Genomic DNA, 25,268 nt, shown 5'->3' on the forward strand with positions numbered 1-25,268 from the left:
TAGAACAGTGTGGAGGATTTGTGGGGAATGGGTGGTCCATCCTCTCGCTTCACCAGTGTTTACTTGAACAAACCCCTGTCAACTTACCAGTAGGACTGACACGTTCCACCCTTTTGTAACTGAGTCCGAACTGGTGTTTTTGTGCCTCCGGCCTAGCGTGGCTGCTCTGAACTGGCCATGTTTCCCATTAGTATCCTAAACAATTTTAGACTTAAGAGCACATGTTTAGAATGCTAAAAGTATTGTTCTCTATTTTTTAAGTCAGTTTAGGCATGTGAAATCACCTAGAGAAGGCATTGTTCTTGAAAATGTGTAGTAGTGTCAGAAATACTGGCCTGTGAGATAATGTATTTGTCACAGCAGTTTTTAAAAATAAAGTTTCCTTTCTGGTTGCAAAGGGAGATTGGGAGAAAAGAGGAATGAAGCACTTGTACAAAGAAAGGAAGAAAGCTTTTTCCTATAGAAGATATCATATGGATGCATTGTAAAATATAGCTGAATCAGCCAACTCATGCATTAATGTCAGCACTACTCAAAGTAACCCAGAGAACAAGATGTGGATGCACACACAGACATCTACAAGTGACTCCGGTCGTGTGGTTCCGTGTGCTTTAACAGTGCGCCTTCTTTGTCTCCTAGTTTCGTTGATTGCAAGGAGTGTGGCCGGAAGATGCATCAGATTTGTGTTCTGCACTATGATATCATTTGGCCTTCAGGGTAAGTAGTTTCCCCTGGCCTGGAGGGCATTTCTACACAGAGCCAATGGTGGGGCAGTTGCAGTGGCTACTGCATCTCATTCATTGTTGTCAGCAAGAATTCAACAATTAAGAGAGATGGCAGTTGGTTCTAAATTTAAGTTCTAAGTGTTTGTCTGCTTTAGGAATTGTGGCATCAAAGCAGTCTGCCTCTTCACTCTTTAATTTTATAATAATAATGTGATTTAAACTGCCAACAAAATATCTGAATGCTGCATTTTGTTGGTTTGACAATTTACATCATTATATACAGTCTCATCATACCACTATTATTTTTGCAGTTTTGTGTGCGACAACTGCTTGAAGAAAACTGGCAGACCTCGAAAAGAAAACAAATTCAGTGCTAAGAGTAAGTTTGGGGAAGCTTTCTGTTTCCTGGACTGCACATTTTAGAAACTTGTAGAAATTGTGCCCATTGTCCTTTGGTTCCTCTCAACACATGGTTTTGAGGTTTGGTTGTCAAAGATTTTTGTGAGTTTTTTCCCCAGTACTTTGTATTTTTCTTGTCTCATCCTTAAGGAGAGCCAGGCCAGTCATGAGGGTAAGAACGCAAGAATGTTCTTCAGGGGCTTCACTGAGAATAGGCAGCACAGCTGTGAGTCCCTGAAGTCTGTGTTTCTCAGAATGGTCATCTCAGCCACGGGACTGCTGAGCACGGGGCTTGGAGCAGGACTGGCAGCCTTGGGCTGTGGATCTTCACCGAGTGTAAAACCTCTCAGTCCACCCTTAAAGGGAATATTTAGCTTGATTGTTATTCAGCTTTTATGATCCAGTGCATGTTTTAGATGAAAGGTTAGGTGTACAGTAAACTTTGTAAATTATCAGAGAAAATTTGTCAACAGATTATTCTCAAGTGGCTTAGACCTAAGACCCCTCACCCCTCGTGCGTGCGTGTGTACACACTGGGGTAGTGTTGGCCAGCCCTGTCTAACCCTGGGCCCTTTGTGGGCTGTCATGGGTCCGTCCCGTGGGTGCTGGGTTCTGCTACAGTGGAGCATGAGCCATGACCCCTGGGAACCAGCTGCCACCCTGGGAGTAGGAGCCTGGCCTGCATGTGGACTGGCTGGACATGTTACTGCAGCTGGTGGTGCCTGTGCAGAAATAGAACAACCTGTTACTGCTAGAAGTAACTTTGCATGAGTAGACTTTCTTTTTTTTAATTTGAGACAGTCTTGCTCTGTCGCCAGGCTGGAGTGCAGTGGTGCAATCTCAGCTCACTGCAACTTCCGCCTCCCGGGTTCAAGTGATTCTCCTGCCTCAGCCTCCCGAGTAGCTGGGACTACAGGCGCCCGCCACCATGCCCAGCTAATTTTTGTATTTTTACTAGAGACGAGGTTTCACCATGTTGGGTTGGCCAGGATGTTCTCAATCTCTTGACCTTGTGATCTGCCCGCCTCAGCCTCCCCAAGTGCTGGGATTACAGCCGTTAGCTACCGCACCCGGCTCACTTTTTTATTTTTTTAAAGACCGCATTGTTTTCAAAAGTTTATGATTATTTAATCTTTGTAATAGAGTCAATTCTCAAGTCTTGGGATGGCCTTCTGCAGCTTGACATGCCAGGCTGTCCTTTTGCTGAGTTAACCAGCAAACCACACAAGAAGGACAACTGCAGCAGCGTTCTAACGTTCACTTGCCTGCTGCTCCCTACAGCTGTCACCTTTCTGTGGCAGGACAGGTGACTGGCATGTTGCTCAGGAGATCCCCAACAGAACCAGGGTCATTTGGGGAGCTCAGAGTAGAAGAGAGATGGAAATGCTGGGATGTACCATGCACTGGGGGAAGGGGAGGAGGAAGCTACCTGTAGACTTGAGACTGAGTCCTAAAGTTCAAACTCTGTTGTTAACCAACATCCAAAGTTATCCTATAGCTTACACTGCCTTTGTTAAATTTTCTGAAATACCACTCATTGATAAACTATCGTAATACTTAGCTCAGTTTCTCAACTGAGCCACTATTGACATTTCAGGCCAGGTAATCCTCTGTTTTGGGGGCTGTCCTGTGCATTATAGGATTTTAGCAGCATCCCTGGCCTCTACTCACTCAGTGCCAGTAACACCTTCCTCACATAATGAAATGACCAACAAAATCATTATGTCTGTCAAAAATGTCTCCAGACATTGCCAGATGTCCCCTGGTGGAGGGGCACAGTTGCTTCCATTTGAGAGGCCCTGCTTCAGAGGATTCATTCTGAATGAGTTCACTAATACATTTGAGCAAATTGGAAGTTCTTCCCTGGGCCAGAGGCTCAGTAGCCAAAACAGAATTACCCAGAGAGCTAGACCTCCATAGAACAGTCATTGCCTGGAAGAGGCAGGAGGTGACTAGGGGGAATGACACAAGTGGCCCCAGAGCGGGTCCGGTCCCACTCCCACTCCAGCATCCAGAAAGACCCATGGGCATTCGGTGGATGAGCCCAAGATCTAGAAATGGAACATTACAGGAGAAAAGGGCCTAAGAGATTAGAGGTAGCTCTACTCTGTCGGTGTGAGCTTGTGTCAGCACAGGGGTTGTGGTGTGTGTGATCACAGAGTGAAGGTATGCTTCCTTAATCTTGCATTGAAAACCACCTCCTTCGCACACACCATACGCAAAATCAAATTCAGGTAGATTAAAAGCGAGAAAAGTAAACAAAACTACAAATGCATTCAGGATAAAAGTAAGATAATAATTTTACTGTGTTGAGTTATGAAAAGCCTTCCTTAAAAAGATACAACCCAGCAATGAGAAAGGAAAAGGCACAAAAGGCCCATCATGCGCCATGGATGAAAATGTAAGTTGAATGCCAGAAAGCGAGGGGCACAATTTAAAGTGTTCATTTTTAGATTTAGCAAGTCTACTTTCACACATGTATCCTATAAAAATATTTGCACATATGCATAAAGGCACATACAAGGACATAACTGCAGCAGTGGCAAGGAGTAATGAAAAAGTAGCAACAGCGGCCAAATCAAGTGATAACAGAAAAGGAGGCAGCACCGTGAGGAAGGTGGCACTGTGTGCACTGCAGGTAGCATGGCCTGCCCCTAGACCCCTGTGCTGTCTGAGGCCACCTCTGGAGTATGCAGCCATATATGGATCACAGGTGTCAAATAGCGAAGTTACTATGGAAGAGTGTTTCTTTGTTTGTTTGTTGAGACAGAGTCTTGCTCTGTCACACAGACTGGAGTGCAGTGGCGCGATCTCAGTTCACTGCAAGCTCTACCTTCCAGGTTCACGCCATTCTCCTGCCTCAGCCTCCCGAGTAGCTGGGACTACCGGCGCCTGCCAACACACCTGGCTTTTTTTTTTTTTTTTTTTTTGTATTTTTAGTGGAGACGGGGTTTCACCATATTAGCCGGGATAGTCTCAATCTCCTGACCTCATAATCCGCCCACCTCGGCCTCCCAAAGTACTGGGATTTACAGGTGTGAGCCACCATTCCAGGCAGAGTGTGTTTTGTTTTAATATATATACATATGAAAATATGTATTTTCGCCAGGCGCAGTGGCTCACGCCTGTAATCCCAGCACTTTGGGAGGCTGAGGCAGGTGGATCACGAGGTCAGGAGATCGAGACCATCCTGGCTAACACGGTGAAACCCCGTCTCTACTAAAAATGCAAAAAATTAGCCGGGTGTGGTGGTGGGCACCTGTAATCCCAGCTACTCGGGAGGCTGAGGCAGGAGAATGGTGTGAACCCTGGAGGCGGAGCTTGCAGTGAGCCGAGATTGCGCCACTGCACTCCAGCATGGGCGACAGAGCGAAACTCCGTCTCAAAAAAAAAAAAAGAAAAAAAAAAAGAAAATAAGTATTTTCCCCATGAGAAGGTGTATCGCTAAAATTTTTATTTCTGAGTGTGCTGGCTCCTCTACCCCCTACATGTGCCTTCCTGCACACAACACGTTGTTGGTTCTTGGCAGCTGTTTAAATGTCTCTTTATATAGTACAGTTAATTTAGGTGATTTGAAGAAAAAAGTAAAGACCTAATGTAAAAGGTTGATTCTGGCTTACGCCTATAATCCCAGCACTTTGGGAGGCTGAGGCGAGAGGATCACTGGAGCCCAGCATGTCGAGGCTACAGTGAACTAAGATCGTGTCATTGCACTCCAGCCTGGGCGACAGAACAAGACCCTGTCTCAAAAAAAAAAAAAAGGTCAATTCCTTCTGTTTGCTGTTTGAAAATGGTAGTGTGTGGGGCCACCCTTTCACATGGGGAAAGAGACAAGATATTGGTGTTTGCTGCAATGTGGCCCTTCTTAGCCGTGTCTAACTTTCTCAGCTGGAAGCCACTTCGTTTGGGAGCAAAACTGGTCAGCAGTTGCACGAGGGTAAGAATGCAATAATGTTCTTCAGGGGCTTCACTGAGAATAGGTAGCATAGCTGTGAGTTCCTGAAGTCTCTGTTTCTCAGAATGGTCATCTCAGCCACGAAACTGCTGAGCACAGAGCTCGGAGCAGGACTCGCAGCCTTCGTGGAGTGTAAAACGTCTCAGTCTACCCTCCCCCACCTTTTTTTTTCTCTGAGACCGAGTCTCATTCTGTCACCCAGGCTGGAGTGCAGTGGCGCCATCTCGGCTCACTGCAAGCTCCACCTCCCGGGTTCATGCCATTCTCCTGCCTCAGCCTCCTGGGTAGCTGGGACTACAGGCGCCTGCCACCACACCTAACTTCTTTTTTCCTTTGTATTTTTAATAGAGACAGGGTTTCACCATGTTGGCCAGGATGGTCTCGATCTCCTTACCTCATGATCCACCCACCTCAGCCTCCCAAAGTGTTGGGATTACAGGCGCGAGCCACCACGCCCAGCCCACCCTCCCCTTATTTTTATAGTTTTGCCAACTTTTACATTTCCGTGGAGTTTTTATTTCTTTGCCATTGTACTTTTTTTTTTTTTTTTTTTTTTAAGAGACAGAGACAGAATTTTGCCCTTGTTGCGCAGGCTGGAGTGCGATGGCGCGATCTCTGCTCACCGCAACCTCCACCTCCCCGGTTCAAGTGATTCTTCTCCCTCAGCCTGCCAAGTAGCTGGGATTACAGGCATGCGCCACCACGCCTGGCTAATTTTGTATTTTTAGTAGAGACGGGGTTTCTCCATGTTGGTCAGGCTGGTCTTAAACTCCCGACCTCAGGTGATCCGCCTGTCTCAGCCTCCCAAAATGCTGGAATTAAAGGTGTGAGCCATCGTGCCTGGCCTAATTTTACATGTTTAGTGAAGATGGGGTTTCATCATGTTGGCCAGGCTGGTCTGGAACTCCTGACCTCAGGTGATCCATTCACCTCAGCCTCCCAAAGTGCTGGGATTACTGCGCCCAGCTTAATTTTGTATTTTTAGTAGAGATGGGGCGTCTCCGTGTTGGTCAGGCTGGTCTCGAACTCCTGACCTCAGGTGATCCGCCTTCCTCGGCCTCCCAAAGTGCTAGTATTATAGGCGTGAGCCATCACGTCCAGTCTAATTCAGCATTATTAGCAGTGATGGGGTTTCACCATGTTGGCCAGGCTGGTCTCGAACTCCTGACCTCAAGTGATCCATTCGCCTCAGCCTCCCAAAGTGCTAGGGTTACAGGCGTGAGCCACCATACCTGGCTTAATTTTGTATTTTTAGTAGAAACGGGGTTTCTCCATGTTGGTCAGACTGGTCTCGAACTCCCAACCTCAGGTGATCTGCCTGCCTCGGCCTCCCAAAGTGCTGGGATTACAGGCGTGAGCCACTGTGCCCAGCCACATATTTCTTTTCAAATCATTTTTATTCAGGTACAACGTACCCAAAAAGCAGCACCACTGATTTGTTTATTGCAGCAAAATGAAATTTAGAAGTTTGGTCTAAATTTTCCAGCTCACTAAGGAATCTTCTAAAATTCCCAATTTTCCTATTTCTCACTAACATAGGAAATATTTGAAAGCCAGTACAGAAAGAAATGTCTTTTAAAATCTCATTGTCTATAAGTAATCACTAAGAACCTTTTGCAACTTTCCCTTATAGTTTTTTAACCTGTGTATGAGGAGTTCTCTGTACTGATATAATGTCCTGCCACTGGGCAGCTCCTGTGACAGTAGCCACCCGGGGTTGGCCCTGGGTGAGGAGGGGTGCAACAGGGAGGGGAGCCCAGGAAAGGCTGCCCTCATCAAGGATCGGAAACTTCATTCATGCACCACACGAGGCGGTGGCTCAGGGCAGGCTTGGAGGCCAATACTTTGCCAGCTCCTGAGGCACCAGGCAGGCTGTGGCCAGAGCTTGATTTGTCAGCCCTAGAACATTCCACGCTCATGTCAGACTCTGTAGTAGGGACTTTCTCCTCAGAGCTGGGCAGGAGGAGCCCACTGAGGGTGTGCCATCTCTGCCCTCCAGGGAAAGCAGGAGGCATCTCGTTCTAATAGCAATAGGGAAACATCCCTCTGCACCACCCTAGAGCCCCTGTCAATTTTGGGCCCACCTCTGTAGCTCTTCTGCCCCATACTATTAGCAAAAGATGCAGGTTACCTGGGCACGTAAACAGTTTTCAGGAGTGAAGTGCCTGAGATCCCAGAGTCCACCTTTCCCTTATGTAACACTCCTGTCACAGGACAGATCAGATTTCTTCCATGTTTGGAGAACATTAGTCCTTTAAAATATCAGCCTGTGCTGCAAAGTGGGGTGGATTCTGTAGTCTCAGTCACTGTCTCAGCAGTGCTGCTGAAGCCTTCTCACCTGCTCCTTCTGGACTTCCTAGGGCTACAGACCACGAGACTGGGAAACCACTTGGAAGACCGAGTGAACAAATTTTTGCGGCGCCAGAATCACCCTGAAGCCGGGGAGGTTTTTGTCCGAGTGGTGGCCAGCTCAGACAAGACGGTGGAGGTCAAGCCCGGGATGAAGTCACGGTCAGTGTGCCTGCTCTCCACAGTGCTCTGCGAGCAGTCCCCACTCCCGCTTGCCAGAGCCTGCTCTCTGCAAAGCTCTTGGGTTTGATGTCATCCTTCAAAGACTTTGCAGCAGCAAACGTGTGCAGTAGCTCCCTCAGTCTCGGTTGTCCTGTTTGGGTTTCAGTTACCCGATAACAGTGCAGTAAGCTATTTCAAGAGAGAGAGACCACATAGCATATTACAGTATACCGTTTTTGTAATTGTTGTTTTATTATTACTTATTAATCTCTTGCGGTGCCTAATTTATAAATTAAAATTTTGTCACCAGTACAGATGCATAAGAAAAAACACAGAGGTTGATAACTGTCCACGGTTTCCAGCATCCACTGGTGGTCTTGGAACATACACCCCATGGATAAGGGGGACTGCTGTATATAGCCAGTCCTACTCAGAATCCCGTATTTCATTCACAGTGGTGCAGTTCTCTAGTGAGGGAAACTGGTCAGAAAGCAGGCACTCCCCGCTCCAGGGCTGACTGGCCCATAGGGAGGACTCCAGGCCACGGTCTGAGGAGGTGGACGTGCCTCCGCTCATCTGCAGCGGCCAGAGTTAGAGGAGCAGGCCTGGTGTGCAGAAGCACTTTGTTAGCAACAGCCTTTGTAAATGTTGGACTCTGACTTTTGTTTCAGGTTTGTGGATTCTGGGGAGATGTCTGAATCTTTCCCATATCGAACCAAAGCGCTGTTTGCTTTTGAGGAAATTGACGGCGTGGATGTCTGCTTTTTTGGAATGCACGTTCAGGAATACGGCTCTGATTGCCCCCCTCCAAACACGAGGTAGTTTTCCAGCTCCTTCCGGGGCGTGTCGTTCAGTGAGCTGTGTTAGGGTAGACCAGGGCTCTTAAGTGTCCCAGAGGAGCCTGTGAGGCTTCATGGGGGATTAAAGTAAATCAAACCACAATTAACTAACCAAAGTAGTTAGTTTTGTTCGCCATTAAACTAGCGGGAAATGAACTGTTGAGCTGACTGCAGTAAGCGTGTTTTGTGTGGTGAGTCTGATCTAAGGCAGGTAAACCTGGGGAGTTGGGATGGGGCAGTCTGGTACCTGCACAGAGGAAGTAGCTCTGCCACGAGGGACTTCATGTGCCATCAGGAATCTGGGCAAGAGAGAACTAAAAGTGGCTTTTCTCATTTTGCCCCAATTGTGGCTCTCTGTGCCGAGTGGTGCCATTCATCCTTTTGTTCAATGACGAAAACTGAATTCCATTTAACTGGTTGGCAGCAGAGTTGGTGACCAGTTTTTTTTGTTTTTTTGTGCGTTTTTTTGGTTGTTTTGTTTGTTTATCACATCCTTTTTGTGGCCAGTGTAAATACCATCAAAACAAAAACTGGCCATGGGCAGTGGCTCACACCTATAATCACAGCACTGTGGGAGGCCTAGGTGGGAGGATCACTGGAGCACAGGAGTTTGGGACAAGTCTGGGCAACAAAGTGAGACCCTGTCGCTACAAAAAATAAATTTTCTGGGCATGGTGGTTCATGCTTTGTCATCCTAACTACGTGGGAGTCTGAGGCAGGAGGATTGCTTGAGCCCATGAGGTTGAGACTGCAGTGGGCTGTGACTGCACCACCGCATTGCAGCCTGAATGGCAGAGTGAGACCCTGTCTAAAAATTAAACTTCCAGGGTGTTTTTTGTTGCTTGTATTTGATTTCAAATTTGAGGGGATACCCTGAGTTAAACATGTGTCTCCTTCCCACAGGCGTGTGTACATTTCTTATCTGGATAGTATTCATTTCTTCCGGCCACGTTGCCTCCGCACAGCTGTTTACCATGAGATCCTTATTGGATATCTAGAGTATGTGAAGAAATTGGGGTGAGTTTGGATTAAATTATTTGGAACTAGTAAAAACCACTTTTTACTGTTTGTTTATTCTGTGACATAATGGGTGTTTTAAGTTTTTATGTATTTATTTTTACATCCTAAGATCAATTCAGAATCTCCAAAGCACCCCTTTCCAGGTGCTCCCGGAGCCTCACAGATCTGGCTTCTGGGCACATAGCAAGCTCTTTCCCTACCTTTACCTTCTTTTCATTCCTTTTTTTTTTTTTTTTTTTTTTTTTTACCTTTATTGAGGCAAAATTTATATATCATAGAATTCCCCTTTTTCGTATGTATGACTCAGTGATTTTTAGTAACTTTACCCATTAGTGCAAGTATCACAAGTCAGTTTCAGAACATTGTTACTGGCCTGTAAGATCCCTCCTGCTGCGGTGGATCACCTGAAGTCAGGAGTTTAAAACCAACATGACCAACATGGTGAAACCCCACCTCTACTAAAAATTTTTTAAAAGGCTAGGCTCAGTGGCTCACGCCTGTAATCCCAGCACTTTAGGAGGCTGAGGCAGGTGGATCACAAGGTCAGGAGTTTGAGACTGGCCTGACCAACATGGTGAAACCCCATCTCTATTAAAAATACAAAAGATAGCCAGGCATGGTGGCGCGAGCCTGTAATCCCAGCTACTCAAGAGGCTGAGGCAGGAGAATTGCTTGTACACGGGAGGCGGGGGTTGCAGTGAGCTGAGATTGTGTCACTGCACTCCAGCCCGGGCGACAGAGCAAGACTCCATCTCAAAAAAAAAAAAGAAAAAAAAGAAAAATACAAAAAAAAATTGGCTGGGTGTGGTGTCTCACCCAGTCTGTAATCTCAGCACTTTGGGAGGCCAAGGCAGGTAGATCACCTGAGATCAGGAGTTCAAGACCAGCCTGACCAACATGGTGAAACCCTGTCTCTACTAAAAATACAAAAAATTAGCCGGGTGTGGTGGCAGGCGCCTCTAATCCCAGCTACTTGGGAGGCGGGGGCAGGAGAATCGCTTGAACCGGGGAGATGAGGTTGCTGTGAGTCGAGATCATGCCATTGCACGCCACCCTGGGCAACAAGAACGAAATTCCGTCTCAAAAAGAAAAAAAGAAAGAAAATTTCCTCCTGCTCCTTGCTGTTAATCCATCTCTGCCCCAGGCGACCACTAATCTACTTTGTCTCTCTGAATTTGTCTTTTGTGAATCCTTTGTGCAAATGGAACCCTGCAGTGTGTGCTGTCTTGGGTCTGGCTTCCTTCTCTAGCACTTGGTTTCTGTACTCTAGACCTGCCCCATTCCCTTCTGAAACTTGAAAAGGTTAGGGGCATTTGATCCAAGTGTCTTGAACAGAAGGAATGAGATTTATGTTGATATTGACCCTTGGAGAGAAATAGATAACTGAACTGCCTTTACAGTGCACAGGAGGAAGGGGATGGCATTGCCTTCATGAGCCATCATATTCCCTGGTTCTTTAATGAGGCCTCAGGTTTCCTTTGCAGCCTTGGCCGGGCCCTGTGTGTGCACCCCGAGGGAGAAGTGTTTCAGGGCCAATTTGCAGGCTTGCATTTGCTTGGGATAAAGTTCCAGCCTTGCCTCCACCACACCCAGCCTTGTGGGCATTCGTTCTCTCTTGTCTCTCTGGTTACTTCTGTCCTGGCTTTAGTCCTTGCTCCTCTGCTATAACTCCTTAAAGGCAGGGCCGATTTCACTGGCACTTTCATCTGACATGTATGTGTGGGTCCTGCAGGTATGTGACAGGGCACATCTGGGCCTGTCCTCCAAGTGAAGGAGACGATTACATCTTCCATTGCCACCCACCTGATCAAAAAATACCCAAGCCAAAACGACTGCAGGAGTGGTACAAAAAGATGCTGGACAAGGCATTCGCAGAGCGGATCATTCATGACTACAAGGTACTTGGTGCTGAAGGAAGGTGTGGTGGCTTTTGTCACTACTGAGTGAAGGATGTTTGTGTGCCTTTTTCTTGCATTTACATACTTGTTAATTACCTTCACTTATGAGGATTAGAAAGCAGAAAAATAAAAGCCTAAAGTAAGAATTTTCTTCAGCTGATTGAGGCTTTCCCCTGGCCGTCTGAGAGCAGCACAGTTGAAGCTGTTTCCGTCAGTGGGCATTGTGGGGCCTGTGCATCACTGTTGCACACACGGGCTCCAGCACCGTGGTGGGGGGTGCACATGTGTAGGGGGGTTCCGCCATACCGTGGTGAGGGGTGTGCTTGCGTGGGGGTCTGCCGCACCATGGTGGGGGGCGCGCGTACATGGCCCTCATCTCACTGTTGTGCTTTGCCCACTCAGGATATTTTCAAACAAGCAACTGAAGATAGGCTCACCAGTGCCAAGGAACTGCCCTATTTTGAAGGTGATTTCTGGCCCAATGTGTTAGAAGAGAGCATTAAGGAACTAGAACAAGAAGAAGAGGAGAGGAAAAAGGAAGAGAGCACTGCAGCCAGTGAAACCACTGAGGTAACAGACGCTTGTCTGAGCCCCACTGCCCACGTGTCCCGCCAGAGCTGCAGGGTGGCAGGCTGGGAGGCGCATGTCGACTGTTAGGTCCTTTCTGTGGTGGTGTCTCCGTTCACACATGCATATTGACACCATCTGCAGCACAGGGCGTTGGTGGGCAACAGCGTGGGCTCTGCGCTCTCTGCATGGTGGATGCTCTGGGGAGCTGGGGGTCCACTTAGACTCGGAGAGGAGAGAGAGGAAGACAGAAAATGGGACATGGTGGCAGTCAGGACACAGCCCGCTGATGTAAAAAGTGAGTCAGGAGGCACAGGGTTGCCAGGCCTTGTCCCCGTGTTTAGTGGCCACTTCGCAAATGGTGCGCATGCCCTACTGCCCTCTCCTTGGCGCTGCCCCTGAGTGCCAGGCAGTGCAGAGTGAGCCAGACAAAACCGCATCCCTGGCCGGGCATGTTGGCTCACGCCTGTAATCCCAGCGCTTTGGGAGGCCGAGGTGGACAGATCTCAAGTTCAGGAAATCGAGACTAGCCTGCCTAACACGGTGAAACCCCATCTGTACTAAAAATACAAAAAATTAGCCAGGTGTGGTGGCGGACGCCTGTAATCCCAGCTGCTAGGGAGGCTGAGGCAGGAGAAACGCTTGGACCCGGGAGGCGGAGGTTGCAGTGAGCTGAGATCACGCCATTGCACTCCAGGCCAGGAGACAGTGCAAGACTCTGTTTCAAAACAAACAAACAAAACCCTATCCCTGCCCCCAAGGGAGTGGCTGTGTCCTGGTAGGATGTGAAACAAAAAGAACTCAGACCCGAGCCATGGTGTGTTCTGAGTGTGGTGGAGCCCTGAAGGGGAAGGAGCCTTGGGGAGGTGATGTGTGGGCCAGACCCGCCCACCACAGGAAGGTGCTGGAAGAGGACCCTCCAGGCAGTGGGAGGAGGCGCGCCATGTGCGGGTTTCTGCAGCTGTCTGGCAAAGAGATGATGGTGGTGTGGGTGTGGGCTGTAGCTGTAGGTGCAGGGAGAGCGATGACGAATGTTGAAGGCTGCAGCCCCAGAACTCAGGACAGGCCATTGTGACCAGTGAGGAAAAACCATGAATGGAGGTGCCTCCTGCATGGGACTGAGCCGCTGCCAAGGGTGAGGCAGCCGGGTGCCGGCCGGGGACGTGTTGCCACTCTGGTGCTTGTCGCATATGAGAGCAGGTCTGTGAGGTGGGTGCCGGTTGGGCTGCGGACTCAGTGTGGGGCCTGGGCCGCTTCCGCCACGCACACTCGTGCTCACTGCACAGGTGGTTGAGAGGCAGCCGCCTGCTGGACGGCACCCCAGAGTGTCATTCACAGGACAGAGGAGGCACGGGCAGGGGACGGCGTGGGTTTACATCCCAGGTGGTTCCTAAGCAGAGCTCCTGGCCTGTTGTTTTCTGACTTGCTCCCGCTGGAGTGTAGCAGGCCTCACTGGTGTCTGATGAGTTAATGCTTGAGTTCCATCTCCTGAGGGTGACACAGGAGGATACCGCGTCCAAGACAGGCTTTGAAGGGGGCAGTGTTTGTGCTTAGCACAACAGTGACAGCTGGCTTTGCGAACCCAGGCTCTGCATCCCAGATGCTGCAGCAGGAGGCGGCCTGATAAGAGCTGCCGCAGTCCTGTATGGGGTGGCAGGGGTCACTGCAGAAGAAGGAATCTGGGCCACCAGGCATGGAAGCCTCTAGTGTCCATCAGAGCCAGTGCCCTGACCACTGAGCTCCCAGAAGCACTCGACAGAGCATAGGGACACACCCCCCTGCTGCTGCAGGGAGAGGGCTCTGAGGGAGAACACTGCTGAGTCCCACCCCAGGAGGGGGCACCTGCCTGTGGCATGGCAGCAGCGGGGCTGTCCAGAAGACAGGCCCGATAGGGGCTCCTGCTGGGGCAGCCTTCCCTGTGCACCGGGGACATGCATGTACTAGGGAGGGCGGGATGCTGAGGTGTCGGTATGTAGACCTGCTGTCCCGTGTGTGTTTGGTTCATGGACAACAATGGGCAGGGACATGCCTTCATCAGCAACACCCCAGGAGCTCGGTCTGGGGGTCCCCTTTAGTGAGGGCTGGTGCGTGGGGTGGAGCACTGCTTTGCCATTAAAAATCATGCTGTCGAGTCTGGGAAATGGGGAAAGGCTCGCGATAGTGTCAGGTGGGGTGAGAAATGGAACCAGCTCCCTGTATGTCCTCCCAGCTTCATGAGGAATGTCCCAAACACAGAGACAAATGTACCCAGGGAAAGCTCCAGAACACAGAACACTGCTGCTCAGGAAGACCAGAAAAACAAAACTTTTTAAAATTACTTGTCTATATTTTCTTAATTTCATGAACATATTTATTTTACAATTTTGTAAAAATAGACTTCCAGGCTGGGCATGGTGGCTCACGCCTGTAATCCCAGCGCTCTGGGAGGCCAAGGCGGGTGGATCACTTGAAGTCAGGAGTTTGAGACCAGCTTGGCCAACATGGTGAAACCCCGTCTCTACTAAAAATACAAAAATTAGCCGGCTGTGGTGGCGGGTGTCTGTAGTCCCAGCTACTCGGGAGGCTGAGGCAGGAGACTCGCTTGAACCTGGGAGGTGGAGATTGCAGTGAACCGAGATCGCGCCACTGCACTCTGGCCTGGTAACAGAGCGAGACTCCAACTCAAAAAAAAAAAAAGAAAAAATAGATACCAGGCGATGCAGTGGCTCGTGCCTGGAATCCTAGCACTTTGGGAGGCCAAGGCAGGCAGATCACTTGAGAAACCAGCCTGGCCAACATGGTGAAACCCTGTCTCTACTAAAAATACAAAAATTAGCTGGGTGTGGTGGTGCACGCCTGTAGTCCCAGCTACTGAAGAGGCTGAGGCAGGAGAATCGCTTGAACCCAGGTTGCAGTGAGCCAAGATTGCACCACTGCACTCCAGCCTAGTGACAGAGCGAGACTCCGTCTCAAAAAAAAAAAAAAGGCTTCCTTTGTTTTAAAGCTGACACACAAATTGAGCAGGGAGTTCCAGTATATTCCAGCACCCAGTTTCTTCTGTTACTAATGTCTTAGCGTGGCACGTCTGCTGCCACGGTGAGCCATTTGTTGATGTTGATGCATTATTATTAACTAAAGTTCACACTTTGTTCCAATTTCCTCAGTTTTCCCCTCATGTCCCTTTTCTGTCCCGAATCCCATGGAGGGACCCACATGACATTTGGGCTCCTTGGGCTCCTTGTCAGTGAGGCGGGATTGTTGAATTCTCTCTGGACTGACCCCTCTCTTTGAACACCAAGTCTCTCTCTCTCATCTTGTTAAAAATTAAGCTCTCTGGCTGCGCGCGGTGGCTCCCGCCTGTAATCCCAGCACTGTGGGAGGCCCAGGCGGGTGGATCACCCGAGGTCCGGAGTTCGAGACCAGCCTGGCCAACATGGTGAAACCCCGTCTCTACTAAAAATACAAAAATTAGCTGGGTATAGTGGGCCGCGCCTATAATCCCAGGTACTAGGGAGGCTGAGGCAGGAGAATCGCTTGAACCTTGGAGGCAGAGGTTGCAGTGAGCCGAGATCACGCCATTGCACTTCAGCCTGGGTGACAAGGACAAGACTGTCTCAAAAAATTAATAAGTAGCCGGGTATGGTGGGGGGTGCCTGTAATCCCAGCTACTCAGGAGGCTGAGGCAGGAGAATCACTTGAGCCCGAGATCACACCACTGCACTCCAGCTTGGTAACAAGAGGGAAACTCCATCTCTCAAAAAAAAATAAAGCTATCTGTGGAAGTGTAAATGAGTAACAAGCCTGCGTTCTTTCCAGAGGAGGAGCCTGTGGGCTGAGAGCAAGCCCAACTTCAGCCAGTCAGGTGCAGCACTGATGGCCCCGGCAGGGAGCCAGCCTGCTCTCAGCAGGCCTTGAGTGGACCCTGCAGGGGCCTTGGAGTCCCTGCTCTTGATGGGGCAGCTGCTTTTCCCATCAGCAGCTCTCCTGTCTCCTGAGAGCTCTCGCTTTCTCGGGTGTGTAGAGCCTTCCTCAAGGCAGGCAGCCGCTGACCACAGCTGTGACGTGGAATCTTCCGCCTCTGGTTGTGGTGCAGTGGAAACGGCGCCCACTGCCCTTATTTGTTAATTTCTGAACTTGCGCTCTGCGTCTGTTTTCCACTCTAGAGGCACCGTGGCATAAAGCTGATAATGGCACCAGCCTAGCCGAGGACAGGCCCTGCTCTGTCCCGAAGGCAGCAGCACCTGCAGCCACCTGTAGCTGTGCACGTGTGGGGTCTGCCTGGCAGTGACCTGCTTTGGCCTGAGCTTCCTGATGCCCATGGCCTGGGAGCTGGGAATCCATGCCAAGTGTGGAGGGGCACTTACCTGGTCTCACAACCTTGCGTGTTGTTGCAGGGCAGTCAGGGTGACAGCAAGAATGCCAAGAAGAAGAATAACAAGAAAACTAACAAGAACAAAAGCAGCATCAGCCGCGCCAATAAGAAGAAGCCCAGCATGCCCAACGTGTCCAATGACCTGTCCCAGAAGCTGTATGCCACCATGGAGAAGCACAAGGAGGTAGGCGTGGGCTGCAGTGCTGCAGCCGAAAGGAGGGAAAGACTTGCAGCTGTCGGTCGAGGGCCCCTGTGCAGGTCTGTGGCGGGAGGGAAGTGGTCCCCAGGAAGCCAAGTGGACCAGTAGGGTGACACCATGCAACGTGTCACCAATTCCGTTCCATCCCAAGTCATCAGGGCCTTCAGGCTCAGCCACCTGCCTTTTGTGCAGGCTGGCTCAGAGCGACTGCCCTGAGCTCACCACTGGAGGTGCCACATCCCTTGTGTGAGACTAAAGCCCCTCCTCTCCTGCAGGTCTTCTTTGTGATCCACCTGCACGCCGGGCCTGTCATCAACACCCTGCCCCCCATCGTCGACCCCGACCCCCTGCTCAGCTGTGACCTCATGGATGGGCGCGATGCCTTCCTCACCCTTGCCAGAGACAAGCACTGGGAGTTCTCCTCCTTGCGCCGCTCCAAGTGGTCCACGCTCTGCATGCTGGTGGAGCTGCACACCCAGGGCCAGGACCGCTTTGTCTACACCTGCAACGAGTGCAAGCACCACGTGGAGACACGCTGGCACTGCACTGTGTGCGAGGTAGGCCCTGTGCCGCCCCCACCTTCACCCCCGAAGCTGGCTTGGGGTCTGACGAAGCATCCTGTCCCTTTGCATGGGTGCCAGGGTTGGTGTCTGTACCAGACGGCGGCTGCACTGACTCCTCGAGAAGTAGGACAGTGTCACAAGGCAGAAGGCGTTGCCGTGTGTGTTTCCTAAACCTACTCTGTGTAGCCACAGCCACAGGCCTGACCCTGGGGACAGCCAGAGGGAGGCTATGCTGGGAAGTCTGGCCTGGCTGTGCCCAGTTATAGTCTTGCTAAACGGCTGGAAACACCCACTGTCCTGTTGGCAGCTTGGGCCCCTCTGGTCGCTTGTTCCCGACAGACCCCACAGTCATGCTCCCTCACTCCCCTCTAGGAATTTTAACCCCACTGCAAAATGGTGCGGGTGTCCCTTGCATGGGCTGAGTCAGGCTGTGCAAGGCAGGCAGGTGACAGATCCCACCATCCCCTCCCAGGACAGTCACCATCACCTGCCAATCCGGAGCCCACTTACTTGCTGTGGTGTCTGTAGGGAGGCAGAACGGGTCCTCAGCAGAGTGAGGGCCTTTCTTCTCTCCCCACCCTCACACACCTCTCCTGCTTTCCACCTTTCTCCAGTCTCCTTTGTCCTCTTTCTAGTTTCTGAATACGGCAGTTTTCATATCTCTCTGTGAACACAGTCATCGTACCTGGTCCTAGGACTCCATCAGATTGCCAGGTGCAAGCAGTTTTCAGTAACTTGGGCTTGCGCATTGGGGAAGGCCCACTGATGCGCTGTGGATAGCCCAGGCCTTCCCAGAGGCACTTCCTGGTAGCTATTGGCGCTTTGGGAGGGACCGGCCTCTCTCAACCTTTCACTGTCAGGCTTCATAGTTTGAGTACAGGAGTTGAACAGGCTGTGGCAGGGGCCGATGTGACTCCTAGGGCAGGGGAAGTCAGAAGGAACAGGGGCTGGTGTCTACTGCCCATGAGCTCACAGGCCAGGGCTTCTCAGGGCATAGGTCAGGTTATCTTTGAGCCTTCAGGGCTGTTCCCAGGAGTGAAGGTCCTTGGGAGCAACACATAGATGGTCCATGCCCCCATCCTGTCCATGCTCCCATCCTGACTGTGCCCCCATCCTGTCCATGCTCCCATCCTGACTGTGGCCCCGTCCTGTCCGTGCTCCCATCCTGACTATGCCCCCGTCCTGTCCGTGCTCCCATCCTGTGCCCCCGTCCTGTCCGTGCTCCCATCCTGTCTATATTCCCGTCCTGTCTGTGCGTGCTTCCTGTGTGGGTCTCCCACCTGTCTGTGCTCCTGTTCTGTCCGTGCTCCCTTCCTGTCCAAGTTGCTCATCTGTCCACGCTCCCATCCTGTCTGGGTCTCCCACCTGTCAGTGCTCCCGTCCTGTCTGTGCTCCCATCTTGTCCGTGTCTCCCATCCTGTCCTGTTCATGCTCCCGTCCTGTCCATGCTCCCATCCTTTCCGTGCTCCCATCCTGTCTGGGTCTCCTATCCTGCCTGGGTCTCCTGGCACAGACCCAGACTTAGAGGTGTAGGGAAGCAGCCAGGGTGCCTGGTGGTACTGGGCCCCATGCTGACACCGGGCCTGTCCCCTTTCCTTGCTTGCAGGACTACGACCTCTGCATCAACTGCTATAACACGAAGAGCCATGCCCATAAGATGGTGAAGTGGGGGCTGGGCCTGGACGACGAGGGCAGCAGCCAGGGCGAGCCACAGTCAAAGAGCCCCCAGGAGTCGCGCCGGCTGAGCATCCAGCGCTGCATCCAGTCACTGGTGCACGCGTGCCAGTGCCGCAACGCCAACTGCTCGCTGCCATCCTGCCAGAAGATGAAGCGGGTGGTGCAGCACACCAAGGGCTGCAAGCGCAAGACCAATGGGGGCTGCCCGGTGTGCAAGCAGCTCATCGCCCTCTGCTGCTACCACGCCAAGCACTGCCAAGAAAACAAATGCCCCGTGCCCTTCTGCCTCAACATTAAACACAAGCTCCGCCAGCAGCAGATCCAGCACCGCCTGCAGCAGGCCCAGCTCATGCGCCGGCGGATGGCCACCATGAACACCCGCAACGTGCCTCAGCAGAGTCTGCCTTCTCCTACCTCAGCACCGCCCGGGACCCCCACGCAGCAGCCCAGCACGCCCCAGACGCCGCAGCCCCCCGCCCAGCCCCAACCCTCACCCGTGAGCATGTCACCAGCTGGCTTCCCCAGCGTGGCCCGGACTCAGCCCCCCACCACGGTGTCCACAGGGAAGCCTACCAGCCAGGTGCCGGCCCCCCCGCCCCCGGCCCAGCCCCCTCCTGCAGCGGTGGAAGCGGCTCGGCAGATCGAGCGTGAGGCCCAGCAGCAGCAGCATCTGTACCGGGTGAACATCAACAACGGCATGCCCCCAGGACGCACGGGCATGGGGACCCCGGGGAGCCAGATGGCCCCCGTGAGTCTGAATGTGCCCCGACCCAACCAGGTGAGCGGGCCCGTCATGCCCAGCATGCCTCCCGGGCAGTGGCAGCAGGCACCCCTTCCCCAGCAGCAGCCCATGCCAGGCTTGCCCAGGCCTGTGATATCCATGCAGGCCCAGGCGGCCGTGGCTGGGCCCCGGATGCCCAGCGTGCAGCCGCCCAGGAGCATCTCACCCAGCGCTCTCCAAGATCTGCTGCGGACCCTGAAGTCGCCCAGCTCCCCTCAGCAGCAACAGCAGGTGCTGAACATTCTCAAATCAAACCCGCAGCTAATGGCAGCTTTTATTAAACAGCGCACAGCCAAGTACGTGGCCAATCAGCCTGGCATGCAGCCCCAGCCTGGCCTCCAGTCCCAGCCCGGCATGCAACCCCAGCCTGGCATGCACCAGCAGCCCAGCCTGCAGAACCTGAATGCCATGCAGGCTGGTGTGCCGCGGCCCGGTGTGCCTCCACAGCAGCAGGCGATGGGAGGCCTGAACCCCCAGGGCCAGGCCTTGAACATCATGAACCCAGGACACAACCCCAACATGGCGAGTATGAATCCACAGTACCGAGAAATGCTACGGAGGCAGTTGCTGCAGCAGCAGCAGCAGCAGCAGCAGCAACAGCAGCAACAGCAGCAGCAGCAGCAAGGGAGTGCCGGCATGGCTGGGGGCATGGCGGGGCACGGCCAGTTCCAGCAGCCTCAAGGACCCGGAGGCTACCCACCAGCCATGCAGCAGCAGCAGCGCATGCAGCAGCATCTGCCCCTCCAGGGCAGCTCCATGGGCCAGATGGCGGCTCAGATGGGACAGCTTGGCCAGATGGGGCAGCCGGGGCTGGGTGCAGACAGCACCCCCAACATCCAGCAAGCCCTGCAGCAGCGGATTCTGCAGCAACAGCAGATGAAGCAGCAGATTGGGTCCCCAGGCCAGCCAAACCCCATGAGCCCCCAGCAACACATGCTCTCAGGACAGCCACAGGCCTCGCATCTCCCTGGCCAGCAGATCGCCACATCCCTTAGTAACCAGGTGCGGTCTCCAGCCCCTGTCCAGTCTCCACGGCCCCAGTCCCAGCCTCCACATTCCAGCCCATCACCACGGATACAGCCCCAGCCTTCGCCACACCACGTCTCACCCCAGACTGGTTCCCCCCACCCCGGACTCGCAGTCACCATGGCCAGCTCCATAGATCAGGGACACTTGGGGAACCCCGAACAGAGTGCAATGCTCCCCCAGCTGAACACCCCCAGCAGGAGCGCGCTGTCCAGCGAACTGTCCCTGGTCGGGGACACCACGGGGGACACGCTAGAGAAGTTTGTGGAGGGCTTGTAGCATTGTGAGAGCATCACTTTTTTTCCCTTTCATGTTCTTGGACCTTTTGTACTGAAAATCCAGGCATCTAGGTTCTTTTTATTCCTAGATGGAACTGCGACTGCCAAGCCATGGAAGGGTGGATTGATGTTTAAAGAGACAATACAAAGAATATATTTTTTTGTTAAAAACCAGTTGATTTAAATATCTGGTCTCTTTCTTTTTGGTTTTTTTTTTTTTTTTTTTTTATGGGGGGGGGGTTCTTTTTTTTCCTTTTTGTTTTTGTTTGGGGGGAGGGGGGTTTTGTTTGGATTCTTTTTGTCGTCATTGCTGGTGACTCATGCCTTTTTTTAACGGGAAAAACAAGTTCATTATATTCATATTTTTTATTTGTATTTTCAAGACTTTAAACATTTATGTTTAAAAGTAAGAAGAAAAATAATATTCAGAACTGATTCCTGAAATAATGCAAGCTTATAATGTATCCCGATAACTTTCTGATGTTTCGGGAAGATTTTTTTCTATAGTGAACTCTGTGGGCGTCTCCCAGTATTACCCCTGGATGATAGGAATTGACTCCGGCGTGCACACACACGTACACACACCCACACACATCTATACATAATGGCTGAAGCCAAACTTGTCTTGCAGATGTAGAAATTGTTGCTTTGTTTCTCTGATAAAACTGGTTTTAGACAAAAAATAGGGATGATCACTCTTAGACCATGCTAATGTTACTAGAGAAGAAGCCTTCTTTTCTTTCTTCTATGTGAAACTTGAAATGAGGAAAAGCAATTCTAGTGTAAATCATGCAAGCGCTCTAATTACTATAAATACGAAACTCGAGAAGATTCAATCACTGTATAGAATGGTAAAATACCAACTCATTTCTTATATCATATTGTTAAATAAACTGTGTGCAACAGACAAAAAGGGTGGTCCTTCTTGAATTCATGTACATGGTATTAACACTTAGTGTTCGGGGTTTTTTGTTATGAAAATGCTGTTTTCAACATTGTATTTGGACTATGCATGTGTTTTTCTCCCCATTGTATATAAAGTACCGCTTAAAATTGATATAAATTACTGAGGTTTTTAACATGTATTCTGTTCTTTAAGATCCCTGTAAGAATGTTTAAGGTTTTTATTTATTTATATATATTTTTTGAGTCTGTTCTTTGTAAGATATGGTTCTGGTTGTTCACTCATAGCGCAGAGGCTGGGGCTGCGGTTGTGGTTGTGGCGGCGTGGGTGGTGGCTGGGAACTGTGGCCCAGACTTAGTGGCTGCCTGGAGGCTTTTCTTCCCAGAGACTGAGGTGGGCGGCTCAGCGTTGGCCCCACACATTCGAGGCTCACAGGTGGATGTTGCTCACACAGTTAGGGTCGTCAGTTGGTCTGGAACTACACGTGGCCCACTCCGCCATCCTCCCTGTCCATCACAGCTGCCACCCCCAGAGGCAGGGCTGCTTCCCGTGTTCAGGTGGCTCCCCACATACACAGCTCCCAGAATCTGAGGCAAAGGGTGCTCCAGGCTCGCGAGGTGCTTCCTGACTTCCCCCCACATCCTGCGGCTGCCATGCAGCGTGTCCCGTGTGGCCTTTGAGGAAATGCTGAGGGACAGACACCTTGGAGCACCAGCTCCAGTCCCTGTTGCAGTGAGAAAGGCACCCACTTCGGAGGATACTTGCATTTAGGCACATGGTCTGCCTCCCTTGGAGTCCAGTTCCAGGCTCCCTTACTGAGTGGGTGAGACAAGTTCACAAAAACCATAAAACAGAGGAGGACCTGCGGCGGGGGAGCTGAAGTTCATCCGCTAGCCTACCACCCCCGATACCCAGAGAACTCACTTTATCCCTAGTCCTCCAGCAAAGGCTGGTCTTGATGGGGGGTGATGGTAAATTTAGAAATCATGGCCCAAATAGCTTCCATTTGGGCCCTTTACATTCTCAGGTATTTATTTTAAATACTTGAATACTTGGTTTGGGAATCTAAATTCGAGGAACGTGTCTGAGAAATTGGAAACATCCTATCTAGTTTTAGCACAGAGTTTTGAACCTTGAGTTATAAAATGTAGAATAATTAAACCAAGTAAAAATAAGACCACCGTCTGGCACCCCCGACCAGCCCCCGGTTCACCCCATCCCAGGAGGGGAAGCACAGGCCGGGCCTCCGGGGATTGCTGCCCCTGCTCGGCCTGCTGGGTTCTTACACCTCCACCGTCCTCTTCACCTTTTCCAGCCATAGGGAAGCCTTGAGCCATGTGTTCAAACAAGAGGTGGGGCTAGAGCCTGGGAGCAGTAGCTCTAAGCTCACACCCAGAACGTGGCACCCTCCTGGTTGTGCAGCCTTTTAATGTGGGCAGTGGAGGGGCCTCTGTTTCAGGTTATCCTGGCATTCAAAACTTTATGTACCAACCTCATCCTCTTTGGAGTCTGCATCCTGTGCAACCGTCTTGGGCAATCCAGATGTCGAAGGATGTGACCGAGAGCATGGTCTGTGGATGCTAACCCTAAGCTTGTCGTAAGGAAATTTCTGTAAGAAAGCTGGAAAGCCCCAACGCTGTGTCTCATGCTGTATACTTAAGAGGAGAAGAAAAAGTCCTATATTTGTGATCAAAAAGAGGAAACTTGGAATGTGATGGTGTTTATAATAAAAGATGGTAAAACTACTTGGATTCAAAGATGGTTCAGATTGGCTAATGACTTAGAGTTAGCTCAACAGCTCGTCATTATAGGATTGCAGATGCGGGCCGGGCGCGGTGGCTCACGCCTGTAATCCCAGCATTTTGGGAGGCCAAGGCGGGTGGATCATGAAGTCAGGAGTTCGAGACCAGCCTGGCCAAGGTGGTGAAACCTGGTCTCTATTAAAATACAAAAAAATTAGCTGGGCGTGGTGGTGGGTGCCTAGAATTGCAGCTACTCAGGAGGCTGAGGCAGAGAATCGCTTGAACCCAGGAGGCGGAGGTTACAGTGACAGTGAGCCGAGATCGCACCCCTGCACTACAGCCTGGGCGGCGGCGAGACTTCGTCTCAAAAAAAAAAAAAAAAAGATTGTAGGTGCTGGCTGGGCGTGGTGGCTCATGCCTATAATCCCAGCACTTTGGGAGGCTGAGGCGGGTGGATCACATGGTCAGGAGTTTGAGACGAGCCTGGCCAATATGGTGAAACCCCGTCTCTACTAAAAAAATACAAAAAGGCCGGGCGCGGTGGCTCAAGCCTGTAATCCCAGCACTTTGGGAGGCCGAGGCGGGTGGATCACGAGGTCAGGAGATCGAGACTATCCTGGCTAACATGGTGAAACCCCGTCTCTACTGAAAATACAAAAAACTAGCCGGGCGTGGTGGCGGGCGCCTGTAGTCTCAGCTACTTGGGAGGCTGAGGCGGGAGAATGGCGTGAACCCGGGAGGCAGAGCTTGCAGTGAGCCGAGATCAGGCCACTGCACTCCAGCCTGGGAGCACAGCGAGACTCCGTCTCAAAAAAAAAAAAATACAAAAAATTGACCGGGGTGCAGTGGCTCATGCCTGTAATCCCAGCATTTTGGGAGGCCAAGGCAGGCGGATCACGAGGTCAGAGTTTGAGACCAGTCTGACCAGCTTGGTGAAACCCTGTCTCTTCTAAAAATAGAAAAATTAACGTGGTAGCGCACCCCTGTAATCCCAGCTACTCAGGAGGCTGAGGCAGGAGAACCACTTAAACCCAGGAGGCGGAGGTTGCAGTGAGCCAAATTGCACCACCGCACTCCAGCCTGGGCAACAGAGCGAGACACTGTCTCAAACAAAAAGAAAAGAAAAGAAAAACTTATCTGGGCGTGGTGGTACCCACCTGTAGTCCTAGCTACTAAGGAGGCTGAGGCAGGAAAATCAGTTAAACCCAGGAGGTGGAGGTTACAGTGAGCCAAGATCATGCCATTGCACTCCATCCTGGGCAACAGAGTGAGACTTTGTCTCAAAAAAAAAAAAAAGAAAATTGCAGATGCTTAGTGGAGTTTTTCTCCACAGAGCATGTGTTTGATGCTATCTTTGAAATTCTATCATGTTAAAAACACAGAATGAGCTGTCCCTGGATAATGTGCCATGGACAGGCTTCTGCTTCTAAGATGTCAAGTTGGGCTGGGCACAGTGGCTCATGCCTGTAATCCCAGCACTTTGGGAGGCCAAGGTGGGCAGACTACCTGAGCTCAGGAGTTCACAGCCAGCCTGGGCAACATGGTGAAACCCCGTCTACTAAAATACAAAAACTTAGCTGGGCGTGGCAGCATGCGCCTGTAGTCCCAGCTACTCAGGAGGCTGAGGCAGGATAATTGCTTGAACCTGGGAGGCGGAGTTTGCAGTGACTGAGATCACGCCGCTGCACTCCAGCCTGGGTGACAGAGCAAGACTCCAACTTTAAAAAAAAAAAAGATCGGCCGGGCACGGTGGCTCAAGCCTGTAATCCCAGCACTTTGGGAGGCCGAGACGGGTGGATCACGAGGTCAGGAGATCGAGACCATCCTGGCTAA

The 25,268-nt window shown here is 51.2% G+C and overlaps 1 protein-coding gene across 7 annotated transcripts in view; it reads left to right on the forward strand.

Annotated features, from left to right (window-relative positions):
- Positions 1–23,438, forward strand: part of CREBBP (CREB binding protein) — a 156,709-nt gene extending 133,271 nt beyond the window's left edge. For all 7 annotated transcript variants that reach the window (XM_003916457.5, XM_009195876.3, XM_017953147.3 and 4 more), the window contains 10 exons: positions 640–717; positions 1,037–1,104; positions 7,440–7,590; positions 8,262–8,408; positions 9,333–9,446; positions 11,182–11,347; positions 11,750–11,917; positions 16,288–16,449; positions 16,740–17,021; positions 18,634–23,438. In XM_003916457.5, coding sequence (XP_003916506.2) covers positions 640–717; positions 1,037–1,104; positions 7,440–7,590; positions 8,262–8,408; positions 9,333–9,446; positions 11,182–11,347; positions 11,750–11,917; positions 16,288–16,449; positions 16,740–17,021; positions 18,634–20,790 — 3,493 coding nt within the window. In that variant the 3' untranslated portion in view covers positions 20,791–23,438. The remainder of the gene's footprint in view (positions 1–639; positions 718–1,036; positions 1,105–7,439; positions 7,591–8,261; positions 8,409–9,332; positions 9,447–11,181; positions 11,348–11,749; positions 11,918–16,287; positions 16,450–16,739; positions 17,022–18,633) is intronic.
- The last annotated feature ends 1,830 nt before the right edge of the window (positions 23,439–25,268 follow it).

The sequence above is a fragment of the Papio anubis genome, chromosome 18 (assembly GCF_008728515.1).
Source record: "Papio anubis isolate 15944 chromosome 18, Panubis1.0, whole genome shotgun sequence".
Classification (NCBI taxonomy): Eukaryota; Metazoa; Chordata; class Mammalia; order Primates; family Cercopithecidae; genus Papio; species Papio anubis.